Source organism: Rattus norvegicus, chromosome 3 (assembly GCF_021556685.1).
Source record: "Rattus norvegicus strain SHRSP/BbbUtx chromosome 3, alternate assembly SHRSP_T2T, whole genome shotgun sequence".
NCBI classification, from domain to species: Eukaryota; Metazoa; Chordata; class Mammalia; order Rodentia; family Muridae; genus Rattus; species Rattus norvegicus.
The window spans coordinates 24,449,817-24,466,379 of record NC_141536.1 but is presented as its reverse complement, the minus strand read 5'-3'; the positions used below and the strand labels follow the sequence as shown (position 1 = coordinate 24,466,379).

The 16,563-nt window shown below is 35.8% G+C and overlaps 1 protein-coding gene across 2 annotated transcripts in view; it reads left to right on the top strand.

The window, feature by feature from the left end:
* The window catches only part of Lrp1b (LDL receptor related protein 1B), a 2,085,328-nt gene that overhangs the window by 1,486,962 nt on the left and 581,803 nt on the right, over positions 1 to 16,563 (top strand). For both annotated transcript variants that reach the window (XM_087654909.1, XM_087654910.1), the window contains exons 33-35: positions 132 to 272; positions 4,772 to 4,897; positions 6,104 to 6,235. In XM_087654909.1, the coding sequence (XP_087511035.1) occupies positions 132 to 272; positions 4,772 to 4,897; positions 6,104 to 6,235 (399 nt within the window). The remainder of the gene's footprint in view (positions 1 to 131; positions 273 to 4,771; positions 4,898 to 6,103; positions 6,236 to 16,563) is intronic.

Sequence of the window (16,563 nt, the reverse complement as noted above, 5' to 3'; positions counted from 1 at the left end):
TTTAGGGTTTGATTAGGAATGATTTGAAATATAGCAAAGTGAATCAGAAAGTATTTTTCATCGAATTTATATTAGTTAGTTGATTACAATCTCCTCTGAAAGAAAAATCTGTTTTTTTTTTTTTAATATAGATAAGAAACTCTGGTGGGCAGACCAAAACTTAGCTCAACTGGGCACTTGTAACAAAAGAGATGGAAGAAATCCCAGCATCCTGAGAAATAAGACTTCTGGAGTTGTTCACATGAAAGTGTATGACAAAGAAGCACAACAAGGTATGTCCCTGTGTGATGACCTTGTAACATTGTTAAAGTACTCTCTTTCACACAGAGTTCTCAAGTAATTGGCTGTTCCTATTCTAACCTTTAGTTACAGAAGTCGGGTAGGATTGAACTATACTATATCCTGAAGAAAATACTGAAGAAAAAATGTTTTTCACATAAGATACATCGTTAATTTTAAGGCATTGACAAGGTGTAATAGTTCCCAATTAATCTACTCAATAGGAACCTGGCAGCAGTGGTGGCCGCAGCATGTCCTGGGCTACCTGCCCCAATGTTCTGGGTTCCTGAATGAATTACAGACACACAGTCTGTGTATTTTGATGGCCTTCAACAGTTCAATGACTAGGTCACTTTCTAACCTCCACGTAGATAATCCATCCTCCAATATTCCCAAGTCATTACTTATTAAAAATCATTTCATCTTAGTTGCCCTGAACCCAGTTGGACAGCCTTCCTGAGGCCACTCTTTCTTCCATGGTCCCACGTCTTCTCAGGCAGAGTGTCCTAGGTCTTCCTCCTTCCTTGTTCTCATATGTGGGAATCCTAAAAGCCCTACCTCTGTTTCCCCGCCCAGCCTTTGACCTCTGATAACTAAATTTACCAATCAAAACCAACCAGGGACAGGGTTCCCTCAGTTTTTACATGTGGATGTGTGGATTCTCATACATTTTTGGGGACCCTCATTAATATAATACAAGGAGCATTAGACCAAACTGACAACAGCAAGCCTGTTGTAAGATCCTTAATTTTTCACTTAATTGACATTGTGTCTGTTAAATTGAGTACAAATTACATATATAAGAAAATATATTGAATGAAAATTTATATATTTTGAAACTAGTCCAGACATCTTCAAATGTACTCAGTTGCTATAAGAATTGCATATCTTAAAGCACAGTATTGTCTGGTCCTAAACATTTGTGTTTTTGTTTCACTTGTACAAATGGTGAGCTGGGAAATGGACTGGAATTAGTTGATGGCTTACATATGTGCACACATGGCGATTGGATTCGAGATCCAGCCAGTAGAGCTGAGCACTTGCTAAGTCTTTGCTTAGTATTTGCTATAGGATCCATGATATTAGCATAAAGCTCTTCCGAAAAAGAAACTCATTCTCCATGTAAGCATAATAAAATCCCTCTCCAGCTACTCCCTTCTTCTCCACTATTTCCTTTGATCATTTTCCACAAACACATACGATTTGGTTCAATTGGTTCCTTACACTACTATCTTATTTTAGTTTCTGCTATGGACATCCTTATTAAGATACTGTTCTTCTCAAAGAATATTTCAAAACAGTATTTGGGCATTAAGTATTGAATCCACATTATTTAGGATATGTAGACCAAATAGGACAACTGTAGGCTGAAGAGAGGGAACCTACTCTCTCAGAAGAACAATAGAGCATTCATGCAGCCACCTACCCAACAGTAGACACAATATAATGGTAACTGCACTGCCTTTCAAAGACTGAAACTTTGGTCTAGGCTCCTTGCTGGGGTTGAAGGAAAATGTCTTTTCTTGGAACAAACAAGATATTGAAAAATCTAATGTAAGATGATTGAGTTGTTGAGATGACATCAGTTCACATATGACTCTTGTGCACAAATCTACATTCCTTCCACAACACTTCATTTTTCTTTGAATATTTCATTTTTATTTCTATTTTCTAATGTCATGTTTCGTGTTTTCTCTTCCCAATGTAGACAATAATCAAATACTTTTTCACTAGTAATATAAACATCATTTTCTACATCTAAATAAACAACATAACTTTCAAGGAAAGCTCAATGGTAGAATGCTTGCTCAGCATCTGTGAGGTCTTGCATTTAATGCCTAGCACAGAGAATAATATAAATAATAAATAAATAGGTATTTATTTATATTCAGGTCATGTAGATTATACTATAAAATGTGTAATTACTGATAGCAAATAAAATGTAATGCATTTTCATTTAAATTCAATATAAAATTTTTAAGTACAAAGTATAAAATTTACAATATCTCATAAATTTCATTGCATAGTATGCAAATAAACAAATTTCTGAGATGTATTGAAACACAGCCCAAGAAAGTATAGCACTTAATGAAACAAAGGGAGAGGAAGAAGCAATTACAAACAAGGTGCCTAGAGGTAAGATTACATTGCTCTTTCAAGACGTGAGCAATACACACTTCTTGTAAAACTGCCTATCAGTTTTGTCAATAGTGATCTGACAATATTTTCATGGGGTTGCGATGATTCTCAATTCTACTCTTGCTAGCTACACTTCTATTACCTGAAAGAATTTATCCTATAGATGGCACTGGGTACTATATGCACTACAAAAGTTTCCAATGAAAACTTTAACAAGTAGATCCATGGTAGCCCACAACTACACAGTTCTCACTGCAAAATGCTGATAAAACCATCTGCTTGAAAGACAATGCCATTAACAGAATCACTGTCGGTGGCTTGAAAGCTTCATTAGAATGAAATATGAGCAATTTAGGGCTCTTTAAGGTGTTAACATTATTACCTCCTTGGATTTCAAACTACAATTAACTGCCTCATTTGTCATTTTTGACACAGATCACTGGAGAGTTGAGGTTTTTTTAGTCAAATGGACTTTGCAGCTCCACTTGTCATTGGGGGTATGAGTTGTTCACATCAATCTCACCACAAACATTAATCCAAACTACTGCTTTTAGCTTGATAATCACTACAAAATGACTACATTAAAATTAAGACAATCACTCCCTATTTGCGTATTTATATCCTAAAAGAAAATACTTTAAATATGACTAATTTCATTATTATTCTCTACATTTTCTCTCCACAGAGGTTATATGTGAAATATATGTTGTTATTTTACAAGTGTGTTAACCTATGTGAATTTTATTTATCAATAAATAAGTATAAACTCTACTGCCTACCCTGTATTTGAACAACACTCCATTACTTGCTGTTCTGTTCTCTACTTTTCCCATATTTCTGCTAATATGAATGTAATTTCTCATATCCTCCTACTTCATAGTGTTTCTCTTCCTCAGTCTATTTTCAGCTCCCTTAAACTTCATGTTGAAATGCCACTATTTCTTCCTAGGCTTCAGTCTTTAATGTTAGCTGGAAAAAACACTCATGTAAAGCACATGTATAAGGAATAGCATTAGCATAACGTGTCTTGACATGCATTTCATAAAATGAAGCATGTGCATCATCCGTTTAGAATTCCTGCACAGTAGCTAATGTAGTTGCCTTTTTGATGAAAGCCTCAGAGATCTGAACTGTCTCATTAAGTCACCTTGGGAACATAGGACGCTAGTCACCTACCTTCTATAGCTCACATAGGAGATACACGGAATTGCTTTAAAACTTCAAGTTACTTCTAATGGATTCAATATTGCTGAGCTATGGATAAAGAAATGGGCTGAAAATGTGCTCAATCTCCTGATAGGCAATCTCCCAAATTGAAAATATTTCACACTTCAAAAATGACAAGGATAGTGACAGATTCTATTGAACAATTTAATTGTGTTCAACTGTCTTTCATTTAGAAGATGAGAAATAATGAAATGGATTGGCATTTGGAATCTCCAGTAGAGTCCTACTGATACAAGTCTCAGTGTGCTTTAAGACGATCACTGGATTAACTGAACTTCATCGCAGAGCTCAAGCCCACTAAATAGCATTGCCCATTGTCCTAGATCAATAAAAATGTTGTAAAAATGTGCTATTCAATGAACTTACAGTGTAGAATGTAAATTACTTAATATTACACTATGGATTTAATTAGCCCATTGTGCTTAATGAACTCAATAAAAGATGTGAATAGGATGTCAACCTGGGATTACCTGACAAATATTTGTCATTGTCACCATATAGGAATGAACAATGAGAAAAATTAATGTACCAATAACTTACATGATACTTTTGGGGGCATTTAAAATATATTTTTGAAGAATTATGTTCATTGGAATACAGAAAATAATTTCTTTGCCTCTGAAAATAAATTTAAAATGTGTGTATATGTATATATCCTGTACTTTTAGAGGTAAAGCTACGTTTCAGTCAGAAAGGAAACCTTGTCCTTTCTCTGTTATCTTACAAGATCTTTAAGGTCCCCAACAGGAGAGCATGATGGCATATGCCCAGAAAACCATTACTTGAGAAGTTAAGGCAAGACAATCATGGGTTCTAGTCAGACATGTCTCAGCAAACAAAACACAAACGCCAGAGATTAAATTATTAATGACAGTTTTTAATGAAAACTTTAATTTCTTTTTGCTTTTCGATATGCCTTTGCAAGACAGTTTATTGTTTTGAAGGGCAGAATTCCATCATAATCTCCTACTTTAATTTATTTGGAAGGCTGAGCTGTCATATCAAATCAACTGTATTTAGAAACAAATGACATAAGTATTTGCTTACATGATTGATACCTAATAAATCTCCTATGTCCTTTATTATTTTCTTATTTTGACATTTGTTTTGTTTTCCCTCTCTACAGGCAGCAATTCTTGCCAAGTAAATAATGGTGGGTGCTCTCAGCTTTGCTTACCAACATCTGAAACAACCAGGACTTGTATGTGTACAGTGGGATATTATCTCCAGAAGAACCGCATGTCATGCCAAGGTACATACTCACAAGAACTTGACTGCGCTATGCTTACTGAATCCGTCAACAGGTTCCCCAAGATTTTAGTTGAGTACGGCCAGATGCCAACTGGAGAAGCACAAATTTATCTTTTTATTAGGGCAGTAATCACAGTGGTACCTCACCAAAGACTAAACAGTCTCTCTCTTACAATAATTTAGACCAAGTGTGAGAGTAAATTTGAGTTCACCATGTGTTTTCTGTGTTCCTTCTATCTGTAGTCACCGTCTGTTTGGTTTGTGTGGGGGTACATGTTTATCTATGTCTGTCCATCTGCCAATTTGTCTCCCTGGCCCTCTGTCTGTCTGTCCATCTGTGATTCGTCTATCTGTCTGTCCCTAACAAGGGGTTTTACTCTGTATTTCTTGACCAGTACAGAAAACATGGCACAGAAAAGGAATGCGTAGTATTTTTGTTTGGTTTTGTTTGTTTTGTTTTGTTTTGTAGTTTTTTTAAAAGCACAAATACTTCCATTAAGACCAAGTTTTGTGATTTAACAGTAATAGACATATTTAAAGATAAATACTTTTATTTTAATAGCATGTGTGTGTCAGTTATTTTCCAATATTTTACCAACTGTACAAGTGTTAGTATATGAACTTCTGGTAGTTCATGAACTTCTGGTAATAAGATTATGTCTGCTTTTATTTTGCAACAACATCTTTATATGGTCAGATATTTTATGATATTCAAAAATGTATTAAGGGCAAACTTAATACCTTATTACTTTGCCCATTTGAATTTAAAGGAATTAAGGAGTAGACTGTGTCCCCTTAAAACTCTGAATGTCAAATTCAACAGCATCAATGATGGAGTTGTGTAAATAAAAGCCATTACTTTCAGTAGCAAGTACATACTTTGGTTTTAGATAGACAGAATGCTCTTTTTTCTGTGAGGACAGACATTCTGGAAATGATCTTCTCATGCCAAGGACATTGCTGACAGAGAATTTTAGCTTCCCCTATCTGTTTCTTAAGATGGGCCTGTGATCTATGAGATCCTCTGGAAAATGCAGTGCTCAACAGAGTTTCAGGGCCTTGGCTTATACACCTTACAGTACTGGGATCTGTATGACTATGTATATGAAGCTAAAAAACATTTACAAATATGAATTAATATTCTAGAAATGATATGAATGTATTGTTATGTGAAGTACTCATTTTGAGCACTTTTCCCTCCATTTAGGTGTAGAATCTTTTCTTATGTACTCTGTCCATGAAGGGATCCGGGGGATCTCTCTTGAGCCACGAGACAAAGTGGATGCTCTGATGCCTATATCAGGAGCTGCCTTTGCTGTGGGGATAGACTTCCATGCAGGTAAGTACATGTCATTAGTAGTTCACGTATAATACTCTCTTGATTCAGGAAACATGATGGCAATATAACTTTCAATCTGTACTTGGAAGGTCAGGTTGACAAAGAATTAAAGATAAATTATTCAGCCTATTGCTAATTGTTCTAATTACATTCTGTCTGCTGAAAACACATAATTAAATATTTTTCTAAAGAGAAATTTTGATTTCCAAATACAATTGTATACCACGACTGACAATTGGTTGTTTTGTTTCTTCAAATAAATAAAATGATATTTTATCATTATCTAGTTATAAATATAAATATACCCAAATTAGAACATTCCCATCTATGAAATTCTTAAGGTATACTTATTGAAAATATTTTCATGATGAATAATCAATGGTAAGACAATGTCTATAAATTTTAATGTAGAACGTATGGGGAAGTAGAGTTGCTTTAATTCCATATAGTATAGCAAATAATGAAAGAAATCATCCAGAGACCAGCAAACTGCTGTGGGTGGTACAAATTAAACGCAGGGAATTAATGGAAACATTGCTGAATGTACTGAAGCCAACAAGTTGCGGGCAGGTAACTTCTAAAATCACATGCAGCAACAATGTTAATGTTTTTCTGTCATCTGAGTTTCTATTTACCCCCTTTACTCTGCACTTAATATTTTAATGTTATAAAAGTACATTTTTCCCTCTCAACTGAGTTCCCTCTCCACTTTCCTGAGTTCTTGTTTTAGTGTTGAAATACTAAGACAGATGACTAGTGTTTCTGTCATGTAAACGTATCTAATCAAAATGCTAATAGTTCTTTAATTTATATTCAATAAAGAATTCTTGAAAACAATCTTCAGGTTGGAGAGATGGTTTAGTGGTTAAGAGTACCTGTTGCTCTTCCAGAGGGTCCAGGTTCAATTCCAGCGACCATGCGGCAGCTCCCAACTCTTCCTCACTCTAGTTCCCTGAGCTCTGACATCCTCTCTGACTTTACAAGAACCAGCCTCATGAATATGCAGTGTACCTATATGTAGACAAAACAGTAATACAATACAATAAAGATGATAAAGCTTAAAACTGTTTAATCTCTGTTTATGAACACATGGATTTCTAGGGGCAAAATTTTCTGCCTTGCTGTAACACATTTTGTCTTTTTAAAATTTGAGAATCTTAAGAAATCGAAGGACAACGAGATCACCACCTCTCACAGCGTGGGGAACATGCCGTCCCCACTGAAAATCCTCATCACTGTGGCCATCTACGTGGCGTGCTTTTTTTTCCTGGTGCACTGACTTGCCAGTGTCCCAGTGCCTGTGCTGCCCTGCAGCACCTTGTGGCCCTCCTACATAAAGGGAGCCACCTTCTTTTTTCTTTTTTTCTTTTCCTTTTTTTTTTTTACCTTGTATGCCTCCTCTCACCGCCATTAAGTAGGAGACTAACCACGTGTTATGTTTTCGAAAATCAAATGGTATCTTTATGAGGAAGGTAAATTTTAGTGGTAGGATAGATTGTCTTTTTTGCAAAAAAAAAAAAAAAAAAAAAGCCAAAAAAAAATTCAAGTTGTGCCAAATATTTTCTTACATTTGACTGCTGGAACATGGTTGTCATGTTTCACTCTTTTCTCTTTCTCTGCATGGATTTCTTTGACAAAAAATAAATAAACATTCAAATAAAAAAAATTAAGAAATCGTTAAAAGAGAACTTTTCTGTTTTTTCTTTCTCTCCTTATTACTATTATTGTGGTTATTATTTACTACCATTTACACCACCACCACCACCACCACCACCATCATCATCATCATCATCATCATCATCATCCCAGGACAAAGGCTTTTTTTTTTCTTTTCTTTTTTTTTCGGAGCTGGGGACCGAACCCAGGGCCTTGTGCTTGCTAGGCAAGCGCTCTACCACTGAGCTAAATCCCCAATCCCTCAAAGACTTTTTTTTAAAAAGTTATTTCTGACTAATGCTTGGCATCACATAGACAGTAATGTCCTATGCTTAAAAAATTATTTCCGTCATTTAAGTATATGTTTGTGAGCCTGAATGTATGTATAAACATGCATATATGAAATATCCAAGGAAGCAGGAAGAGAGCATCGAGACCTTTGGAACTGCATTCTCAGGTAAATGGAAGATGCTGAATTCTAATGCTATAAACTGAACCCAGGTCCTCTACAACAGCATCAAGGGCTCTTTACCAGTGAGCCATTTTTACAGCTCCAAAAATTCGCATACTTTAGAATTGTTTTCTGCAAAAGGCAATTCCACCAAGAAATACTTTAAGTATTATGGCAATACCGCCAAAATCATATTACAATTTTTGACCTATCATTGATGAAACAACTGTAATTTTTATGGAAGATTTATTACCTTACATCGTATAATATAACTGGGTTTTTATATACATGAAGTTTTCTTTCAATTTTATTATATGATTTATTGAGTAAAAAACTAACAATATTTGAACATGTGAAAGCTTTCATATACACATAAAAATTTTAACTTAGTACAAGGTATTTATTAGCTCATATTTCATACTTGATCATTTGAAAGATTCATTAATGATATTTGAAATATATGACAAATTTCCATGAAGCAGAAATATTAAAAGGAAGTATACATTAATATTCTGATTCGGTCAATAACAAAAATATTTTCAGAGTAAATTAATTATTTATAGAAGCTAAATTAACTCTCAGTGGTTTAATGGCTCTGAAGAGGTTAAATTGAAACATAATATATAATATTTTATAGTCAATAATCATCTACTTGTTTTAATATTCAATAATTCTTCATATAATTCCACTGAAGTAACTTTTCATCAGGAGAAATAGTTTCAGATAAAATTCAGTGCTCATTCTATTGAGTCAACTAGATACTTAAAAAACTTATTTACTTTTGGAAATTTTTATACATTTTTACAATATTTTTTGAGAGAATATATCATCCATTACCTACCATCAAATCCTTCTGGTATTCACAATTCCATCATCATCCCTAAGTCATATCCTTCACTTTTTTCTACGTTAGCGCATGCGTATGTTCCTAAGTATGCAAACATCCACTGTTCCATGAGCACCTACCAACTTCCACGTTCACCAAAAGAAACTCACCTTCCTTCAGAAACCATCAACTTCTATTGGTGCCTCTGCAAAAGTTAGAACATTGGTGGGCCCTCCTCAATTTGTACTTGAATTTCAAATGGCGTGATCTAGTGCAGTTAATGACAGGTGATGTGGGATGATATAAGCAACAACCATGACATTCAGAACTCTGTGTTTCACAGCTCTACTGCTCAACAGTCAGCTCTAACATTCTCTCTATCCACTCTTCTTGATGTTCTGTGGACCTTGCATGCAAGGAAGTGAGTTTAGATGGTACATGTACAACTGAGTAATTGTGGGGACAAATACCTTGCACTTTGACCAGATGTAAGCTTCTACATTAACCTCTAACAACTTCAAGATGAAGCTGAATGTTAGCAGAGTTCTAAAAATAATTCACAAGAATATTTCTTTTAAAAAAATTTTTAGGCTGATCACATATGTACAATATTCAGGAATCAATTATCATCTCTGCTCTCCGCAGGAGGTACCAAGGCAAACCTTGCTTTAAATCCAGCTAGATATACCAATGCAAACTTGACTTTGAATCCAGAGGGTAGAGAATACAGAGATCAGTCAATCAATGTCTAAAGGAGCTCTAGTCTACTACTGGAGAACTCAGATTCCAGTGCATAACAGAATCACTTATGAACAATTTGGTTCCTTAGAATTTATTTATTTATTGATCTTATCTACCTATCATCTATCTATCTATCCTTCTGTCCATCTGTCTATCTCTCTATCTATCTATCTAATCTATCATCAATCTATCATCTGTCTTTCTATCTACCTATAATCTATCTATGTCTCAGTTTCCTTATTTCTGAGATATGCAGAAACATTTAGAGAATATATGTAAATGTTTGGCATAATAGATATGATAGTCATATTTTGTAATCTCATCAGATAAACAGCATGCAATCTATAGCATATAAAGTGAATAGTAAGATGCTTATTCTCTTTCTGATTCTATGTTTTTAACCAGGTCTTTGTATAGAACAGTAGACTTTTATTATTTGAGGCAACAGAAACTATTTGGTGATGATTTCTCTAGTGAAGGTAAATATTACTACCACTTCATTATCATTCTGTGGAGCATATATTTAAAGATTGGGAACACCAGCATCTGCATACAATTCTGAAATGGCAATCTCAAAGACTGGCTTAGCCAAATATAAGAAATACTAGTAAGATAATGATGAGACTGTCATGGGCTCCAGCAAATTCAAGTGACTTTTGTGCTCCTGTGTACTGTTCAATCTCCTTTAATTTCACTGCCTTTGGAAGATATATTAAAATTAGAATCAGTCTTTCTGTTTGGGTTATAATATCATTAAAAACAAAATGTAAGCCTTGTAACTTTGCAGAGAGAATTGGCTTCAGGATAGAATAAATAGAATAATTGGATTATCCTGTATATAAAGAGAAAACAAATAATGTTTGGCTTGTCAATCTCTACCTACATTTCTCACAGCAATGCTGTGTTCCCCAGTTACAACTATTTCCACTGTTTCCCCTGCAGATACTGTATTTTGTTATCCATGGTTGACATTCATTTCAAGAATTTAATAACCATTTCCTTCAGATTCCCACGGTCATCATTTTCTTCTTTTTCTTCTTGTTTCTTCTTCTTCCTGTTCCACTTCCTCCTCCTCATCCTCCATTTTTACAGGCAATAGATACACAGAATATCAAGTTCAGATACTGAGTAACATGCATGTTCCTTCCCCAAATGTTCTGTACTGGAGTTCTAGAATGACCATGTCAGAAAAAGCAACATCACATTAACAAGTTAATGAAATTTCTGGGTGAATTGTAAAAAAACCTTTAGGTACCATGTTCAATGAAAGGAGTGTAACACACATCAGTACTTTGTAAGTTTATTTCCCTCACCAATGCTAATTAGTCGTGACACAATCAATGTAAACTATTCTGATTTTGTACTTTAAGGTAAAGTACCAAGAATTTTTGCTAAGAATTTTTAATATGAATGAAGACTCAGATAAATGATATAATTTTTCAAGTAAAACACAAAAGAGATGGTTTTCACTTTTTCTTCTCACAGGGCTCCCATCATTGAAAGAGGAAAATTGGCTTGATTGTTTAGTAGTTAGACCAATTTGTGGACATTGTTAAATCACCATAATATAAAGGGATTTTTTAAAAAAAAACATACTTTTCATAAGGATTAATGTATCTGATTTGTGCTGGCTTTAGTCTTAAAAAAATGAAAGCATTTTTCAATGAGAGGTCTGTTTTCCAACAGATGAAGCTTTCAGGAGACTAGGCAGTGAGGAAAGAAGACCCCGTCTAGATTTAAAATGTTCAAAGAGGTCTTTTATCTCTTCACCGGAAACGTCCCATTCCACAGGGAAGAAAAGAGCTTTGAAAATCTTTGCCTGCTGGGTGGTGTTTCTCCCGATGAATGAACATGGAATTTGATGCTTTAAAGGATATATTTTTTGTCAGGAGAAAAGCCTTCAAAACGAAATCCATCCCTCCACCCATTTTGTAATTCTTTAGTAAGGTGTGCTCTATTTAGTCTCGGAGCCCTTTGGGAATATTTACAAGATTTTATAATAATAAACAAAAGAATTCTGCTCAGAGAATAATGAATTATCTAGAAGTTCCAAGTCTGTACTCTTCTTAATAATTTTTTGTTCTAATATCTGTTATCCTATTCAATTCAACAAATATTGATTACTATTTACTAGGTTTACAACTTCACAGCTACTTTCATGTAACCAAGGAATGAAGAGCATTGTTTTGGGTATCCATTTCTGGCCCTCATTGTGAGAAATAGTTCTGGTGTCCTTTTGTTAAGTCATATGCTGAACTATGTAAGGGGGTGCTGGTGTGAAACACTAGCTCCTCATCTATGGCTGGTTCAGGAAATGGACAAATGTGCCACTCTGGTGAGAGATGCTTCTAATGAAGGTTGACTTTATAGGATATTCTGATATGTGACCAGATTTTTTTGTGAGACCATAGAATGTCTATTTATGAAAGAATTAAATGGAATAGGTGAGGAAATACCCAAAGCTATATACAGTGAATGTTTCCTATTTACACAGTCTTTTCAGTCTTCCCCTATTTACATATTTAACAAAATTTTGTTATTAGAAGAAAAGACACCGTGTGGTAGCATCTTGTAGTGCTTTGTAGTGCTGCAGGTAGTTAAAATGAGGTGTGACAATTCAATGCAATCCCCATCAAAATTCCAATCCAATTCTTCATAGAGTTAGACAGAACAATTTGGAAATTCATCTGGAATAAACAAAAAATCCAGGATAGCTAAAACTATCCTCAACAAAAAAAGGACTTCCGGGGGAAATCAGTATCCCTGAACTCAAGCAGTATTACAGAGCAATAGTGATAAAAACTGTATGGTATTGGTAAGGACAGGAAGATAGACCAGTGGATGTCCTTCAATTCTATAATTGAAGACCCAGAAATGAACCCACACATCTATGGTCACTTGATTTTTGACAAAGGAGCCAAGACCATTCAATGGAAAAAAACGATAACATTTTCAGCAAATGGTGCTGGTTCAACTGGAGGTCACCATGTACAAGAATGCAGATCGATCCATTCTTATCACCCTGTACAAAGCTTAAGTCCAAGTGGATCAAGGACCTCCACATGAAACCAGATACACTCAAACTAAGAAAAGTGGGGAAGCATCTTGAACACATGGGCACTGGAGAAAATTTCCTGAACAAAACACCAATGGCTCATGTTCTAAGATCAAGAATCGACAAATGGGATCTCATAAAACTACAAAGCTTCTATAAGGAAAAGGACATGGTTCTTAGGACAAAATGGTAAGCAACAGATTGGGAAAAGATCTTAACCAATGCTACAACTGATAGAGGGCTCATATCCAAAATATACAAAGTACTCATGAAGTTAGACCGTAGGGAGACAAATAACCCTATTGAAAAGTGGGGTTCAGAGCCAAACAAAATTCACAACTGAGGAATGCCAAATAACTGACAAGCACCTAAAGAAAGGTTCAGCATCTTTAGTCACAAGGGAAATGCAAATCAAAACAACCCTGAGATTCTACCTCATTCCTCCATTTTTGGTAGATTTGCAAACTGGTGCAACCACTCTAAAAATCAGTCTGAAGGTTCCTAAGAAAATTGGACATTGAACTACCTGAGGACCCAGCTATTCCTCTCTTTGGAATATACCCAAAAGATGCCCCAAGATATAACAAAGACATATGCTCCACTATTTTCATAGCAGCCTTATTTATAATAGCCAGAAGCTGGAAAGAACCCAGATGCCCTTCAACAGAGGAGTGGATTCAAAAAATGTGGTACATCTACACAATGGAATACTACTCAGCTATCAAAAACAATGACTTTATGAAATTCATAGGCAAATTAATGGAACTGGAAAATATCATCCTGAGTGAGGTAATCCAATCACAGAAAAACACACATGGTATGCACTCAGTGATAAGTGGATATTGGCCCAAATGCTCGAATTACCATAGATGCACAGAACACATGAAACTCAAGAAGGATGGCCAAAATGCGGATGCTTCACTCCTTTAAAAGGGGATCAAGAATACCCTTGGGAGGTTATAGGGAGGCAAAGTTTAGAACAGAGACTGAAGGAATGCCCATTCAGAACCTGCCCCACATGTGGCCCATACATATAAAGACATCAAACTAGATAAGATGGATGAAGCAAAGAAGTGCAGGCTGACTTGAACCGGATGTATATCTCTCCTGAGAGACACAGCCAAAATATGACGAATACATAGGTGAATGCCAGCAGCAAACCACTGAATTGAGAACGGGACCCCCGTTGAAGGATTCTGAGAAAGTACTAAAAGAGCTTGAAGGGGCTTGAGACCCCATATGTACAACAATGCCAAGCAACCAGAGCTTCCAGGGACTAAGCCACTACCTAAAGACTATACATGGACTGACCCTGGACTCTGACCTCATAGGTAGCAATGAATAGCCTAGTAAGAGCACCAGTGGAAGGGGAAGCCCTTGGTCCTGCCAAGACTGAAACCCCAGTAAATGTGATTGTTGGGGGGAGGGCGGTAATGGGGGAAGGATGAGGAGGGGAACACCCATACAAAAGGGGACGGTAAGGAGTTAGGGAGATGTTGGCCTGGAAACCTGGAAAGGGAATAACAATTGAAATGTAAATAAGAAATACCCAATTTAAAGATGGAGGAAAAAATGTGTGACAAACATGATGTGGCCTGCACAGTAGTTGAATGTCCTCTTCCTAACTGATATCACATCCTATTTCATTAAATTTTTTCCAGTTCTTCAACTGGATCACGTATCAATTTGATTCATATACTAAGACAGGTGATTTTAAGCACATGAAATTTTTTTCTCATGTTAGTAACAGGAATAGCTTAATAAATATAATACTCTTGCTTAGGGCCATTTTTTTCGACTTTAAGAAAGCCATTTCTTTGACTACAAAGTAAAATTTTAGAGCAAACTCTACTTCTTTGTGTTCTTATGACTGTGAAGCAAAACTATTTGTGTTATCATTTAGAATTTACTTCAATTATACATTTGTAATACAAGTGATCAGTTTACAAATGATAAAATGCAATAAATCATTCAAGGTATACAATATTATTATCAGAAAAGAAAATCTCTATAATTCTGTTCCAAAGAAAATGCCATTAACATCATACAGACATTGAAAGATAAACAAGTTATTAAAATACTCACTGATTCTAATAATTTCTAAACCTCAAACATTAAATAAATGCACTTAGTCATTATCATAATTCTTTTTTATTGGATATTTTCTTTACTTATATTTCAAATTGATTTCTACTCCAGAAACCCCTATCCCACCATCACTTCCCCTGCTTCTGTGAGGGTGCTTCCACACCCACCCACTCCCTCCTGTCTCCTTTCCCTGGCATTCCTCTACACTGGGGCATTGAGCCTTCACAGAACCAAGGGCCTTTCCTCTCATTGATGCCAGACAAAGCCATCTTCTGCTACATATGCAGCTGGAGCCATGGATCACTTCGTGTGTACTGTGTGTACTATTTGGTTGGTGGGTTAGTCCCTGGGAGCTCTGGGGATCTGGTTGGATGATATTGCTCTTCTTCTTATGGGATTGTAAACTCCTTCAGCTACTTCAGTCCTTTCTCTGGTCCCAATGGAACCCCATTCTCAGTTCCAATGATTGGCTGTGAGCATCCACATCTGTATTTGTCAGGTTCTGGCAGAGCCTCTCAGGAGACAGCTATATCAGGCTCCTGTCAGTATACACTTCTTGGCATTCACCATATTGTCTGGGTTTGGTGACTGCATATGGGATGGATCCCCAGGTGTGGCAGTCTCTGGATGGCCTTTCCTTCAGTCCCTGCTCCACTCTTTGTTCCTGTATTTTCTCCATTGAGTATTTTGTTCCCTCCTTCTAAGAAGGACTGAAACATCTACACGTTGGTTTTCCTTCTTCTTGAGCTTGATGTGGTCTGTAAGAACTGTTGATAAACTAAAAATAAGTCTCAGAAATGTACAATGGGGACTTGCTAAAAGCTTTTCACAAATTAATTATAATCTGTGATATCTTCTTTATCAGTGATAGAATATTGAGGAACATTCCATGCATATTCTCAGGAATTCCTGACCTCATTACACAGCTTTGGCTACTTTTTGAGAAATGCATTTAACCAGAGTTCCTGCCCTGTCTTTATTCCTTACCCTGATTACAATGTGCTGTTGTGTTCCCAGTAAGCTGCTGAAGGTTCTTAAACAAATATTTAACTTTGCTTCCCTGATGCTTTTTTACCTTCTCATCGAAGCTGAATTCTGGTGATCAAAGTTCTGGTTATATGAATTCACAGTGAATCATTAGCAGGAGCTAGGGATTGACATCCTTTCTCCGTAACCATATTTGGCTGACTAATGCTTATCTGCAACTACATTTCCATGGAGAGCACTACTGTAAACAAGTAAAGAAAGCTTTTCCAAAGAGAGCTTAATCATTTGATCTTGTATTCCAAAACACTATCTCACATACTCAATACACTGACGCCATCATTAACTTCTCAACATTGCTGTCCTGACTGCACAGACATGTGAAGTGGTACTTGGAAATCTCTTTTTTGACTGACATGGTAATTTAAGCATTGTTCCATGTAACTTCAACATTGGGAAAGGGCTTCTTTTCTCCATCGAACTTAAGAAAACCAAGGACATATTAAATCATTTGTCTTTTTGACATT